This window comes from Rousettus aegyptiacus, unplaced genomic scaffold (assembly GCF_014176215.1).
Source record: "Rousettus aegyptiacus isolate mRouAeg1 unplaced genomic scaffold, mRouAeg1.p scaffold_m13_p_7, whole genome shotgun sequence".
In the NCBI taxonomy this organism is placed as follows: Eukaryota; Metazoa; Chordata; class Mammalia; order Chiroptera; family Pteropodidae; genus Rousettus; species Rousettus aegyptiacus.
Window position 1 is genome coordinate 27,832,746 of NW_023416310.1, and position 15,452 is coordinate 27,848,197.

Consider the following 15,452-nt stretch of genomic DNA (forward strand, 5'->3'; position numbering starts at 1 on the left):
ATTCCAGAGTTAGAAACTCTGATAGAGGGGCCTGAAATCTGTATGTTTTAAGATGCCCCCAAGGGTTTCTGCTGTTCAGCCAGCTTGTCTGGTTCATCCCCTCAGTGAACAAAGAGGGTTTCTGCTAACAACTGTTAGCAGAACTGATCATCCAGACAAGCTAGTATCTTCAAGTTAGAAGCAACTCATTGCAGAAAAAGGCAGCAGGATCCAGTGTTGGACAGAGGGTTAGAGTTTTTAGAAATCTTTCCTAGATTTAAAGAAAAGGGACCTCGCTATATTTTCTACCCTATGGTCTTAATTGGGTTTTCTTCAGTGACAGATCGAATTGACCAACATGATAATCCTTCATTTGATTACCAACATGCAAAGCCTTCAAAGGTTTTAAGAGAGTTTCTCTTCAGTTTGTTCCTTTGTTTGATAGCTAATGCATTTGTTCACTTATTTATTCATTCAGTTCAGACTGCTGGCATTCTTTAAGAGTGGATTTATTGAGGCTGACCATTGCCGCTTTCTCCAGCCACTCCTCATAGGCCCCAGCTTGTCCTCGCCCTCCTATTTGCCTTCCTCTGGACCAACTCTAGTTTGTCCTTGTCAAATATGGTGCCAAGAGCTGGACATCACACTAACCATGTCTGACCAACAGAGTCCAACAGCAGCCACAGAGGTAGTTGTTACCATGTCCTGCTTCTACTAGAGTATGGTCAGGATAACCAAGGTCCCAAACTGGTGCAGATGGAAAGCTTCATAGCCGATCGAGAAGGGAAATATCAGGATTGGCTGAAGTTATCAGGCAAGAAGCAGATTCTAGTGAGTGGGTAAGCTTTAGGATAGAAAAGAGGTAGCATCCTTCCAGTATTCCTAGTGGAGAAATAAAGTTTCATTGAAAACCCAGGAAATCGCTGCATAGAACATGGTATGCATATATTGTCACCACATCATTTTTCTTTATGTGTAGCATCCGCTCTGACTGTTAACTGAGCCAAGGGAGCATGAAGAGGCAGCTTTGCTTTCTTCTCCATATGGTATGGTCAACCTAAATATTTCCATTTAGAGCAGGCTATGTTTTCTTCCCACAACTGAAGGGAAATATTGATGTACCTTCTCTATTTAGGGTCAGCTACCTGGTATTTGTTTATCTTTAAAACTGTCACTAAAACATTGTATATTCTTTGGAAAGAAAAGGTAAGAAAATAGAAACTATAGTGATGTTGACAGCTGGATTATTAAGTGAACAATTCAGTTAACTGGTCAGTTGCATGTATACAAAATTGAAAAAAGCTCCCTTGATTGCTTCTCATGGAATAGACTGGTCATTTTAAAATTAATGTGGGTACATTCTAATCCCAAATGGTTAGCAGGATTTATTTATAAGTAGAATTAAACAAACAGGCAAACAAACAAAGGGAAAACAAGAACAACAATAGCAGTGGCAAGAACATGGTTCAAGAACTGACTTAACAGAGGACTGCAAGCTTTATTTACAACAAGAGTAGGTGAATGAGCCTCCTGGAAATCAGACCTCATGTATGACCTCTGTAGGAGCTTCTTTTTATGCTGGGCACAGGAATAACAATATGATGTCTGTGTTTCTTAAATCAAAGTACCAGCTACATGGGTGGAAATCAAGGGAAAGCCAGGTATTGTGAGGTGACACCGAGGTACCAGACGTCGATGCTCTCATGATGCAATGTATACAGTGTATGCAGTGATGATGCAAAAGTACTGCTGTAATTTCACTGGCCATGTTCCCCACCTGAGTCCTCTTGATTCTCTTATTTTCAAAGAGGAAACTCACAATAAGTCATTATTCCTAGTTAACTTTATATGCTGTTCTTACTCATGGAAAGAGATCAGTTTGGTGGTCAGCATTGTCAAGATATAGCCTATTGAGGGGCTATACCAAATATATACTGTCATACAATGTGATAGAAACTTTGTAAGATGTTGATGATCCCTATATAAGGAAAGTGTACTCTGTTGTATTGAACCCAAACTATTTCCTTTCCTCTGGCTTTCATGCACAAATGAAAGTATGTATTGGCAGTAATTTGAGGTTGTTCCCTAGGCTAAATGCTGTTCTAACAAGAGGCAGGATATGTTTATTTCAGCTTTATTGGGTAAATCCGTTTGATACAGTTTAGGTCCCTTTAAACTTGGGCATCCTGTGTAAGTGAATAATCATAGTTGTAAGCAATTGGAAACAAATATAAGATGTGCATGAATGAAGGTTATACCTTCTTAGCTAGCAGAATGTCCTGTGGAATTTTTACTATTCGGCCAATTCTGATTAAGTTAAAGCTTTCCCACGAGAAAACAAGCATCTTCTCTTTTACCTACAGTAGAGCAGACCCTCTATGGCATATAGAAAATCATTATAAGAAACAGCCATTTGAAAACCCATTCTGTGTTTTCCATACTACAATTGGTGTTGATGTAATTGGCCATTGCTTTAGGAATTTGATTAAGATAAATGTGAATTTGGGGAAAGACCACAACAAGGTCATTATACTTGAGTAAAACCTTGAACAATGGGAAGTGAAAGGAAAAGGCCTATTAGAGGAAGGGCTGAGAATGTGTGAAAATGAGTTTTTTAAAATTGACATTATTCAAGTGATAATTTTTATCGTTACATAGGAAATTTTAAATTAATCATAATTATTCAGATGAGACTCTCATTCTCTATAAATTGACAGGTAAGTCTTCAGTAAAAACAAAGATCTTTTTTATTTATGCTTCCCTTTTTTTAATTAAATTTATCGGGGTAACATTGGTTAATACAATTATATAATTTTCAGGTATACATTATAATTTAACATCTGTATATTCTACTGTGTGTTTACCACCCAAGTCCAGTTTCCTTCAGCCACTATATATTTGATCCCCTTCTTCACCCACTTCACCCGCCCCTTACCCCCTATATTTAACCCCTTTTACCCCATCTACCTTCCCCCTTCTCCCTTACCCTCTCCCCTCTGGTAGCCACTATAGTCCATGTCCATGAGTCGCTGTTTGTTTGTCCTGTTCCTTTGTTGCTTTCAAGTTTATGTCCCACATATAAGTGATATCATGTGATTTTCAACTTTTTCTGTCTGGCTTATTTCACTTAGCATGATTATCTTGAGTTCTATCCAAGTTGTTGCAAATGGCAGTATTTCATTTCTTCTTATGGCTGAGTAATATTCCATTGTATATGTATGTACCACAGCTTCAATCATGTATCGTAGGACACTTTGGCTGTTTCCATATCCTGGCTACCGTGAACAATGCTGCTAAGAACATTGGTATGCAAATATCTTTATAGATATGTTTTAAGTCTTTAGGGTAAATACCCAGTAGAGGGATTGCTGGATCATATTATACCTCCCTTTTAACCACACATAGCTGACAGGTCAGTGACACCAATTAAATAAGGCTCTGCCCCTCGTCCACATGTGGCATGTCTGCTTAAGATCTAAGAAGTTCCACTCACCATTGACTTTTTAGTTTATTGTAATGAGCTCTGTGCTTTCTTTGAGGGGAAATACAATTTATTTGTTAAGTTTCTTAAAGTAGTTGGATCTTTCCCTTGTTTTTACCAAGGCAGTGTAATGGAAAAGGCGGGCTCCTTGTTGTTCTTTTTCAAAGATAAGACATTTGGGACAGTGGAACTAGGGAAGAAATTGAATAACTTTCAGGCTACCTTTTTCCAATCCATCTTGAACTCTGCTTTTAGAATAGTTTTTCTTAGAGTCAGCTTTCATTATGCCGTTTTATAACTCAAATATTTCCAGACTTCTTTACTTCCCTCCTGTGTATTCAGAACCACCTCCCCCGCCTCGTCCCACTGCCACCCAATCTGTCTCCTTTCTACTTATATCCAGAATTTATGCACTTTTTCCTAGATAGCAGGTTTTTTCACTGGCTCACTCTTACCCTTCTCATCCACACTTGCAGTGTTCATTTTTGCTCACCACCGCCCTGCAGGGCTGTGTTCTTAACTGGCCAGGCCTTCCCCTCCTCCCACCTCTCATCATTAAGACCCTATTCAAGTGTGGTCTTTCCCCTGACAGATTTGTTTAAACCAGATTCCTATAGCAGTGGCCAGTAACATCAACACCAGTTGTATTATGGAAAACAAATAAAGTGTTTTCATGTGACTGTTTCTTGTGATCTTCTAAGATAAGACCTGGAAGACAGACAGTTGTCCTCTACTAGAGGCTAAGAAGTTATGGCCCAGGTACATAGGTGTGACTATCTGATTTTGTTACAGGGGAATTTAGCGTATAATGATAGAGTATTTTGTGTTCCTTTCTATGGTTTCCAGTCTTCAATTCCTAGCTCCCAGAGACCAAAGCCATAGCTTACATCATCTTTCATATCCCAAACACCTACCCATGGGCTGGGTATCCATGACATATCTACCGAATGTATAAGTTGAATAATGTAGATGTAAAGGGGGAAAGCAGATATTGTAGAGTGGAGCGGGGACCCATGATACCCTCAGATGGCCCATTGGAGAAATTATTCATCCTGTCACTGGTACATCAAAGGCAGACTGTTCCAAGTCCAGTCTTTTGTTGGGCATGCATGTGAAATTGATGCAAAAGCGATAGAATCTTCACACATATAAACAGCTAACAAATGACAGAGAATGTGCGTCCAAACAAACCCAATTGGCAGGACATGCAGTGCTGCTGAGAGGAAGCTCTGGCTATCCATCACACCTTGAAAGGTGAACAGGGCAGGCCTCATTTTCCTTTCAAAGGCAGGAAAGGTTAGTGCTCTGGGAAAATGGAGCCCAGTGGGAGTTTCTAACACATGGTACAGCCTTTCCAGCCTATAGGCCCTCATTAACTATTCTTACCCTAAATGCCATGATATATAATCTCTTTCCTAATTTTATTATTTTACTTGGTATCACAAGACCGTAACTTTTTAGACATTCAGGTGAGATTAAGGGAGGAGGAGGAGGCTTTTAAAATCTTTGATTACCTCAGAAAATGTATTTACTTACTTTACCAGGAAGCTGGTTTTTTGTTTTGTTTTGTTTTCTACCGATGCCAAGAGGGGATTAATGAGTAGTTGCTGGGTTTGCCAGCTTTCTTTTGATTTCAGTTTATGTAATTAAGTAGTTCCCAGAATGACTTGAAGTTCTCTACATCAAAACATGCTTCTCAGATGTGTTAGGTGTGGAGGTCAGAAATAATCCAGACTCATTGAATGGAGAGAAGGGAAGTGAAAAACTTACCTTGCTTTAAAATGTCCTTAACTATGTAAAAAGGATTGATTATACCTTGGGGCCAAGCACATGAAGCTATACTGAATAGAAAGCAGGTTGAAACTAAAGTTCGAAGTGGGCTAAAGTTAGAATAACTCAAAATGAGGTTAACAATAGAAATAGCATGAGGAAACTAACAATGGTTTACTGTTGAATTTCCAGCATCTAGAGCCTTATCCATTAAGTTACTGGGAATGCAGTAAGGAACTAAACCAACAAAAATTTTTCCCTCATGATGCTTGCATTGAGTGAGTATTGGATGAGCAGATTTTTATTGAGTGCCTCCTTAAGTATGGAATTCAGAGCCAGTGGCGATGTAGGAAGAATAAGGTGTGCTCCTCATGGAACTCACCATCTCACTGGGAAGTGGAGACATCTGTCCACAGAACAAAAATGCCATTCAAAGCTCTCACTACATACTGGGTGCTGATAAAGAAAGACCTTGAAAGGATGAAATGATCAGAGTAGGCACCCATCTCTAGATTCTGCAGGCAAGAGGCTTACTGTGGCAGGCTGACTCATTTTCAACTCCCTAAGCAGTAAGGATTTGCAGATACAAATATTAGCACACCCTTTGGTTTCATTTCTCTCATATAGTCCCCTAACCTTGTTGATTCTTCTACCCACATGATGCTTGTTTTTAAAGGGAATTATAGCAGCTTTTTTTTTTTTTTTTTTCGAGTTAGGCTAATTCCCTTACAAACAAACAGGGCAGAATTACCTGCATAAAACATCCAGACTACTTAGGGATAAAGACGTAGATCAATTATACAAATAAAACCTCCACTGTGCCGAAAGCTACAGTGGAGAGCTAGCACATACTAGGGGGATTTGACCTTGCCAGAGAAGCCAGGGACAGCTTCCTAGAAGAAAAGATGTCTGCAGTGAAAACTGAAGGATGGGGAGGGATTAACCAGGTGAAGGGAGAAGGGAAAACATTCCAAGCAGAGCAAACAGCATGAGTAAAGGCCCTGGGGTAGGGGCGAGGGGACTGTTATTCTTGGGGCAGAGGAAATAACAAAAAGCTGGAAGTGAGATAACTCAGAAGAGGTGGGTAGGGCCAGACCATACAGACTATATGGCATATTAAAGAGTTTTCTGTTTATTCCAACAAAAAGCCTTTTGAAGAGTTAATAAGTAGAATGAAGGGAGGAGGGAAGATGCATTACAATCAGATATTTTTTTCAGCAGGGTAACTCTGCCTATAGTGTGATCAGCGTTTGGTAGGGGCACTGGCATGAATGTAGGAAGGATTCATAAAAGGTGCTTGCAAGAATCTAGACAAGAGAAGATAATTGCTTGGGCTAGAATGGTGGCCATGATGGTGGTAGAAATGAACAGAAACAGACAAACGTAACAGGTATGAAACAATACGTACAAAGGTACAATAGGTAAAAGCACCAAGACTTGATGATGGGTGTAAGAGTTGAGGGAGAGGGATATATTAAGAATGGCATCCAGGTTTCTGACTTGTACAACTGGCTGACTGGTGTAGTCTGCCCTGAGGCAGGCACTCTGGACCAGTTTGCTGGGGAAAGAGTATGAAGTCAGTTTTGAGTATGTTGGGTTTGAGTGCCTTTGGGGTATCTAGAGGGAGATGTCAGGAACACAGTTGGATGAATGGGTCTGCAGCTTGGAGGAAGGTTTAGGATGGAGGTAGACATTTGTGAGTCATCTCAGTCAAGGCACATTGAACACAGTGGGTGTGGAAGAGATCATTCAGTGAACACAGAGTGAGCAAAGGGGAGGACCTAGAACCCATTCCTGTGGGATTCCAACACCTAATGGGCTAGGGAGAGGAGAAGCCCACAAGAAGAGGCAGGAGAAACACTACCAGAAACAGTGAAAAAAAAAACAACAAAAAACAGCCTGAAAAAGTAAGGGAAGCAAGTGTTTGTGGAAAGAGGCAGTGATCAGGGAAAAACACTGCCGAAGACTTGATGATGATAATAAGCTATAATGCCATCAGTAACAATAGTAATAGACAGTGTTTATGGAGCATCAATCAGGAGCCAGGCATTTTAACATATAATTTAATCCTCAGAAGAAGTCTGTAGGCAGTTCCTATAATCATCCTCATTTTTACAGATGAGAAAACTGAGCACAGAAAAATGAAATCATTTGCCTGAGGTCACACAACCAGTAAGTGATAAAATTGGCTTGGGAGCTCTTCATTCTCACTCCACGGCCACTATCCTTAAATACTATGTGTCCAGTGTTAGAGGATGAAAAGCAGCCAGATAGGGAGAGTAGGGAGGGGAGGTTTTTCCTCTTTAAAGATTTGGATATTTTCAAACATAACCATGGAAATACTCCATGGTTGCTAAAGCCTAAGTCCGGTTGGTGATCCAGGAATGGCGTTGCATCAGGAATTCCTGATGATGAGGTTCAGCTGGATTAGGGCCATGCTGAATACATGACATAGCTGTACTTCCCATATGAAAGGCTTTCCTCCAGGGTTCTAGGGCAGTGGTTCTCAAAGTGGGGTCCCCAAATGAGCAGAATCAACATTGCCTGAGAACGAGGTAATGCAGATTCACAGGCTTCTGATTCAGAAGCTCTGGGCTGGAGACCCAGGAAGTCATATTCTAAGAAGCCTCTGTGTGATTCTGATGGATGTTTGAAAATTCTCATTCTTGGGGGAAATCCTTGGGGGAAATAAAAGGAAAACTTGAATAACTTATCCATATATCTCACAGATGCAAATCACCTTGGCAGAAACCAGATGAAAGAGCCAGTAGTTCTGCTCATTGGAATCACATGGGGGAGCTTTGAAAACTACTGATGCCTAAGTCCCACCCTCAGAAATTCTGGTTTCATGGGGCTAGGGTTGGCCTGATCATGTGGTTTTTGAAATGAAGATTTGAATAGAGAATAGATGATTGAATGAATGGTCAGCAAGGCAGCCTCTGTACTTCTGAGTATAAAACTGAACTCTCACTAGGGAGAAAGCAGGGCAGGCCTTGAACAAGAAAGACAAGACAAACGGAAGAGAAGCTAGACTTTGGGCTCTTTGTGAATACCAGTAAAGCTTGAATAATTCTGGAGATTATGGTACAGGAGAAGGTAGTCTGAATTTGTAACAGTTCCTAATGATGGGCTTATTTTTAAAGAGATGCCAATAATAAAGTAGATGTGCTATCAAGATTGCTCGATGATATGGATAATTGTGATTTTTACTCAGTCTTAATGGAAATGATTCTGTGAATTTTGATTGAATGTAGTATGCTAATATTCCCCTGGGAGCTTAATTTAGACTCTATGTATAAGAATATACTCTACTCCTGCCTCCCAGACACCACCGGTTCACCTTTGCTCCATGAACCTTGCTCCCCAGCTGACCTTAGTTTATCAGTCAGTCCCTAAGCATTCTTACTGTGTTCCCACATCCAAGCATTTGTTCGTGTCTCCCCCTACCTCCTCCTTCTCTCAGGGCCTAGCTCCACCTAGAATCTTCCATGGCCCCCAAGTTCAGAGAGCTCCCCTTGCTTCTAATCCTTTCATTACCCAGCACCTTTAAGGCCCTCTGCTCCTATTTTGTTCTCACCATTCCACCCATTTCTCAACTCTACCCCTCGATCAGAAGCCCCCCAAGGACAGTGACGGCTTATAATTTTTGCCCACTGCCTAGCACAGCACCTCACGTTCTACAGGCAAGAAACTGCACGAAGGTGAATTTTAGTGCATCAGCTTACCCCATTATCATGGATTGTGGATAAGAAGGCACCAACCTCAATCAGATGTTACTGTGTTTTGGCCATTCTAAAGGCTGAGGCAGGAATCTGAGCATCATCCAAAGTGAAAAGTAGCCTTCGCAGGATGGGCCCTCAACAAATTACCACAAGCTTCCTGGCTTAAAACAATAGAAATCTCTTCTCTCATAGTTCTGGAGATGAGAAATCTGAAACCAGTGTCATCATCGGGCCAAGGTGCCCACTAGGCCACATTCCCTACAGAGACTCTAAGACAGAGCCCTTTCTTACTTATTCCAGCTTCCGATGGCAGCTACATTCCTTGGTTTATGGCCGCATCACTCCAATATCTGCCTCTGTGGTCACATTGCCTTCTCTTGTCTTCTTAAATCTCCCTCCTATGAGGACATTTGTGATTGCATGTAAGGCCCACCCTGGCGATCCAAGATAATCTCCCATCTCAAGATCCTTGATGTCATCTGCAAGTCCTTTTTTTTTTTTTTTTTTTTTTTTTTTTTTTTTTTTTTTTTGCCGTCAAAGGGAGCAATTACATTAAGGGATTGGGACATGGGTATCTTTTGGAGAGGCCATCATTCAACCAACCACACATGTCAAGTTAACTGGAGCCTCCAAAGGGGCAGAAACTAACTTTCCCAAAGCCGCATTTAAAGGTCGTGACAAATTATACAGACCCAGGTCTCCTTTCTGTCACCTTTGGGCTTCTTCCGCTAGACCAAGCTGATGCCCATAAAAGCAAGACAGAGATTTTAAAATAATACCTGACACTTTAAGTTGTGTGCTGTCTTCACTTTTCTCTCTAGGTTATGTGCGGGCTGCCAGGATTTATCCACCTTGCCACCTTCTTCCCCCTTGAGTCCTGGTTCTGTTACGCTGGGCTCACAGTATGCTGGCCTATGTAGGCAGCTGCAGTAGAATTAGATGAATGACATTTTCTCCTCTCCTTTCAGGACCGTCTCTTTTTCGTCATGGAGTATGTAAATGGCGGAGACCTCATGTTCCAGATTCAGCGCTCCCGAAAATTCGATGAGCCTCGTTCCCGGTTCTATGCTGCAGAGGTCACGTCAGCCCTCATGTTCCTCCATCAACATGGAGTCATCTACAGGTAGTTCTTCTCTCTTTCCCGAAGGTGAAAAAATAAAGAATTCTCTAGACACTTGAATTGACTTTGGTTCCTGCCCAACTGGTCTCTTAACAATCCACTTTAGTTGTTTGTTCTAATTTGCTTACAGAAGACTTTTTGAGGATCTGTTTATCACTGTGAATGTTAATATTTTAATAGCCCCAGGAGACCCACTGTTTGTGCCAATTTCGATTGAAAACTCAGAATGGCATTTTAAAGGCCCGGTGCCCGACGACCTTGGGGTGACCTTCATTTCTCTCTCTCCCCCACCCTCTTCCTTCGACATCAGGGTATTCTCTTTACTTTTTCCTCTGTGCCATGAACTTCCTCCCGTTCCCAACATCTTGCCACTTCCTGAGTTTGTTTGGCTTAGTTGTCTCCAGCAGATAGAATTAGAGAAGCAGGCGTTGCTTAAGGGGGTCTCAGGGTTTATGATCCTGGCGGAGGAGGGGAAGGGAACTAGACAATATCCAACAGGAAGTGACTCTTTACAGATCATCTAATCCCTTATTACTGCCCTGTCCCCCTTCCAAGATAACATAGCACGCGTGCGCGTGCACACACACACACACACACACACACACTAATTTTCCAGTAAGGGAGCAGGACTATTTACGCAGGCTCTTCTGTGAGGTCAGGAATTCTGGGAGCAGAAAATATTTATAATTAGCAACAAGGACACTAAAGTTTCTTAAGGTTTTTTCAATGGCTGTCAATTTCTTTATTTGGTTTTTGCTTCCCCCGCCCCCTCACTTTTTTTAATTGACTAAAAGAATAGCTGGCTTGGTTCAACCCAGAACGTAGTCAGTCACTCACCAGAATTTTACTGATCTGCTCCTGGGAGCAATGGCCCGATTAAATGTTATTCGAGCGGTTCCGACCAACCCCCATCCTAAGCTTCCCTTCCTACTGACGTCTCTTAGGTTTCTAAAGTATGCATCTCTCTGCTCAAAATAGTAAGTGGCTCCCTGTAGGCTGCATAATAAAGCTCATACTTTTTAGCCTGCGGCTCGTGGCCCTCCACATTTTGAGTTTATGTATTCATTTCCTATTGCTGGGCAACAAATTATCACAAACTTAGTGGATTAAAACAACACCTGTTTATTATCTCACAGTGTACATGGGTCAAGAGTCCAGGCATGATATACCTGGGCCCTCTACTCAGGGTCTCTCTGCTGTGATCCAGGTGTCAGCCAGGCTGCATTCTTGTCTGAAGTTTGAGGTCCTCTTCCATGCTCACATGGTCATGGCAGAATTCATTTCTGTGCACCTGTAGAGTTCTTGTGGCTTGTTTCTTCAAGGCCAACAGGAGAGAAAGTCTTTTCTGATTTGAGTCTCTAACTTTAGGTAAGGTTTGGACCCCGCTTTGAAGAGATGGTTGATTAGGTCAGGCATACCCAGGCTAATCTCCCTTTCGTTTAAAGTCGGATGATTAGGGACCTTAATTATATCTGCAAAAACCCTTTGCCTTTTCCCTATAATGTCACATAATTGTGATAGCAATATCACATCGTCTTTACACATTCTTTTTATTAGAGGTAAGTCACAGTTTCTACCAAACTCAAGAGGAGGGAATTATACAATTATGCCAGAACATGACTCATTCACTGGAGGTTGCCTTTGGTTTTGTCTGCTATAGGCCAATACACCTTTCTCTCCTTTCCACAATGCCTTTTTTTGAACCCACCAAAGTTCTTAGCTTTTCTCAGACTCACCTGCCAATCACAAACTTTCCTGTGCTTACATCCCTCATCTCAGCCCTCTGTGTTCAGCCCAGAATCCTCATCCCACCAGCCAGATTGATTCTCTCCATCCCCTATACTTTCATTTGCAGTTTGGGAATGACTGCAATCTGAGATGTTCATGGTTGCACCTACTACTACTGTTCACCTCGTGTTAGGTTTAGGCATCCATGTGGATCCTTCACTATGTGCAGCTTCCGTTAAGGGCCATTTCTTCTATTTGTTAACCCCTCAATCTTCTTATTCTGCATTCTCTTCTGTCCTGCACAGAGTAAATAGTCAACAAGTGACCATTAACTTCGGTTAGTTTAAAACTCTAATCTCTGCCCCCAAAGCAGTTTATAAGCTAGAGATACAGAAGTTAGATATGTGAAAAGATCACCTGTACTACCAGGAAGTGCATTATTAGGTACCATGACATGAAGAATTGCCATTCTTTGTGTTGTTATTCCCATGCTATTCCTATTAGAGTGTGTATAATCCACGGCTTACTAGCGGGGATTCAGAGACTCAAATAATGTGTTCAAGGCCATACTTGATAAGCAACAGACTTAGGAGGTGTACCTGAACAGCGAACTCATGTTGTACACCATGATATTTGTTACCCTGACTTTTCAAGGCCAAGTCCAAACTCTTTAGCTTGTCATTTCAGGTACTTCAAAACTTGATTTTCCCTTACATTTCTAATTTTCTCTTTTCTGCATTCCTAAATAAATGTTTCCTTCTTACCACACCTGTAAACACTTTTGCTCTGTTGGCTTCTATGATCCGTACTCTCTCTCCCTCTCCTTCCCACCTCCCTGACTTTCTGCTGTATCACTTGGCCTGGCTCCTTCTTCCCTCCAACCCCATTCTCTAAATGCTGATTTTTCCCAGGCCTTCATTCCGCTTTATTCTTGCCCTGAATACTCTCCCTGAGCAATTTCAACATTTGCATGCCTTCAAATGACTCCTATGTGTCACCAACTCCCATATTGCTATATCCAGCCCACAGTTATCTCTAGAACCCCAAACAAGATCTTGCTCTCAGACTTCTCTCTCAAGGCTTGACCTTCAAGGCCTTCTTCCTTCTTCCCTGGCTAGTTTGCAATAGTTTGTATATTTGACTCACTGCTTCTCAGCTTTCTGTCCTTCTATCTGTCCACCTCCCCTCCATCGTTGCCCAGTAGTCTATCAAAGCACAGGCTGATTGTTACACATTCCCCTTCTTCTCATTCTATAATCCTTGTAAGATAAAGCGCCATACCCTTCACTGGCCTTCAGACTCCCTCATACCCTGGCCCTGAGACTTCTGTGGACAGCTCTGTGGTTTGGGAAGCCCAGGCAGTGAGTGGAATGTGGGGCCCACTCTGATTGAGTGGCTGGCGTCTATGCAAGAAGGGGCTGCTTTTCTACCCAGAGGAGCTGCCTTTTTGTGTTTTTGATAAAGACGCCATACTAACAGGGCCCTGGTGGCCCACAACAGCCCTTTGTCCCTTATCACCACCATCCCCAACCATGTAGCCCACCTTATAGGCACTCTAAATTATTTGCCATTTTCCCCCAGATACCATTCTCTTTCATTTCTCCGAGGCTTTGTCCCCACTATCCCTTGATTTCTCTTGCTCCTAATCTGTGTCTTGATTAGTGAATACTTTCCAGTTCATATCCGTGGTCTTACTGCTTCAGAGTTCCTGGTTTACAATATATGTAAATGCTATAACACGGGAAAAAAGGGAGAGGATAAGGATATAGGCAAGAAAACAGTGGCTGTGAATTGAGGATTACTGACACTGGGTGATGGGCACATGGGGGTTCACTACTCTGTTTTCTTTTGTGTGTGTTTTAAATCTTTCACAATAATAATTTTTTGAAAAAAGAATAATGATGCAAGGGTAAGATTCCTAGAGCTTTTGATTCATAAGTTGTGGTATGGGGTTCAGGAACTATAGTTTTAAAAAGTGTTCCTCAGATGATTTAGGGACCACAGATCTAGAAAAATTTCATTCTGCCTTCAGAACGTCAAGTGCCCCTGCTCTGTGAGGCCTTCCCTGACCACCCAGCATGTTTTGGAGATCATGCCTTCCTTAAGTAACAGAATATCTCTCTGTACGAGGCATTTGGCAGGTGCCCTTTGCTGACCTTGTATTTGTACTTGAGATACCTATTCTGCGATTGAGAACTCCACGCGAGAGTGCTCACCCACTTGGTCTAGGGAAGTACCCAACTTATAGTAGGTGTTCACTGAAATATTTGTTCTTCTAGTCTTTAACTCCAGAGCTTTCCAGTCCAGTGGGTTGCTACATCACATGTGTGTTCTTCTTAAAAGCCTGTGTTAGAAGCATTCCTAACACAGAACACACAGTTTTTTTCCCTTGACCCTAAAAGCTCCCCCATTCTTTCAGATCTATCATTTTATGGATTAAGGAAGACCATGTGGCCTCTATGTCCCCTGATGCTTTGCTTAAAGCTGCTGGCAGAAGGGCTCTTTGGGGTAGCTAGTCCACAGCTGGCTAGAGAGGCTGTGAATGTGTGCCCTTGCTTATTGGCTCTTCTGAAGCCCAGGCAGAGACCATATTTTGTGTGATACAGGGGCTTATTTGAGAGATTGGCAAAACCAGGTTTTGGAGGAGAACCTTGTTGCTGAAGTTGATATTGATTTTTCCAGCCTTCCTGTTGGAATTTATACACGAACTAATTAGCAGCTAATTGGCCAGTGTTCAAGAACTAAGGGAAGAAGTCATTTCTCATCACACTTGACAGAGAGCCCAAGGTGGCTGGCATGACCCCCTTCCCTCTGGTTCTTCTCTGGGTCAGGTTCCCCACACTCGACAGCACAGAGTCCTGTCTCTGTGTCCCCTGACCAGCATTTCTGGGACTCCTCTGTGTGCTATTACAGAAGGCATTAGCTCTCTGTGTGTCTGCAGCTTTTAAAAGTCTCTTCCCCTCCCTTACACGCTCACACACACCAGGAAAGGTGGAGGTTTTGAAGTTAATTCAGGGAACTTTCTCCTCTACATCATGCTCAGTGCTGTCTTTTTTTTTTTTTTTCAATGAGCTACTCAGTAACGGTGGCTGACTCTCCAAGAGCATTCCTTTGCCCTTGTGACGTGAGACGGGGGTGGTTCTGTGATCTCCCTCAGACAAAGGGCAGCCGGGGGCCCTGGGAAGAGAACTGAAGGCTAGGCAGACAGAAATCTGTCTTCTTCTTGTTCTTTCACAATCTAGAAGGCAGGAGCGCTGCCGTAGCATGTGGTGAAGAGCATGGCCTCTGCCGCTCTAGCCAAGCGTCTCAACATTTTATGCCTCCGTTTCTTCATCTATAAAGTGTGAGTAGTAGTTGTACCTATCTCATGAGGTTGTAGGGATTTAGTGAGTTGATAGGTCCAAATAATTTTTAATAGTGCCTACCAGACTGTTAAGTCCTCAATAAAGGTTAGCTAATTTTATTGTATCTTGAATTGATTTTTATGAAGATGGATTGAAAAAACATTGGAGATCTTTTAGCCAGCCCAGTCCCCAAAAGGGAATCCTGGAATCACAGAAGAATGAATTTCCTCCTTCTTTCCGGTAAAACTATATTCCTTTGTTTAAATTATGAAAGTAGTGGTCATAGGAAAAATAAAACTTTTAAGTAG

The 15,452-nt window shown here is 42.0% G+C and overlaps 1 protein-coding gene across 4 annotated transcripts in view; it reads left to right on the forward strand.

The window, feature by feature from the left end:
- Positions 1-15,452, forward strand: part of PRKCE (protein kinase C epsilon) — a 511,750-nt gene that overhangs the window by 361,155 nt on the left and 135,143 nt on the right. For all 4 annotated transcript variants that reach the window (XR_001596560.2, XM_036225089.1, XM_016142211.2 and 1 more), the window contains one exon: positions 9,921-10,075. Coding sequence is in view for 3 of the 4 variants with exons in the window: in XM_036225089.1 (XP_036080982.1) it covers positions 9,921-10,075 (155 nt within the window). In the remaining variant the exon portion in view is untranslated. The remainder of the gene's footprint in view (positions 1-9,920; positions 10,076-15,452) is intronic.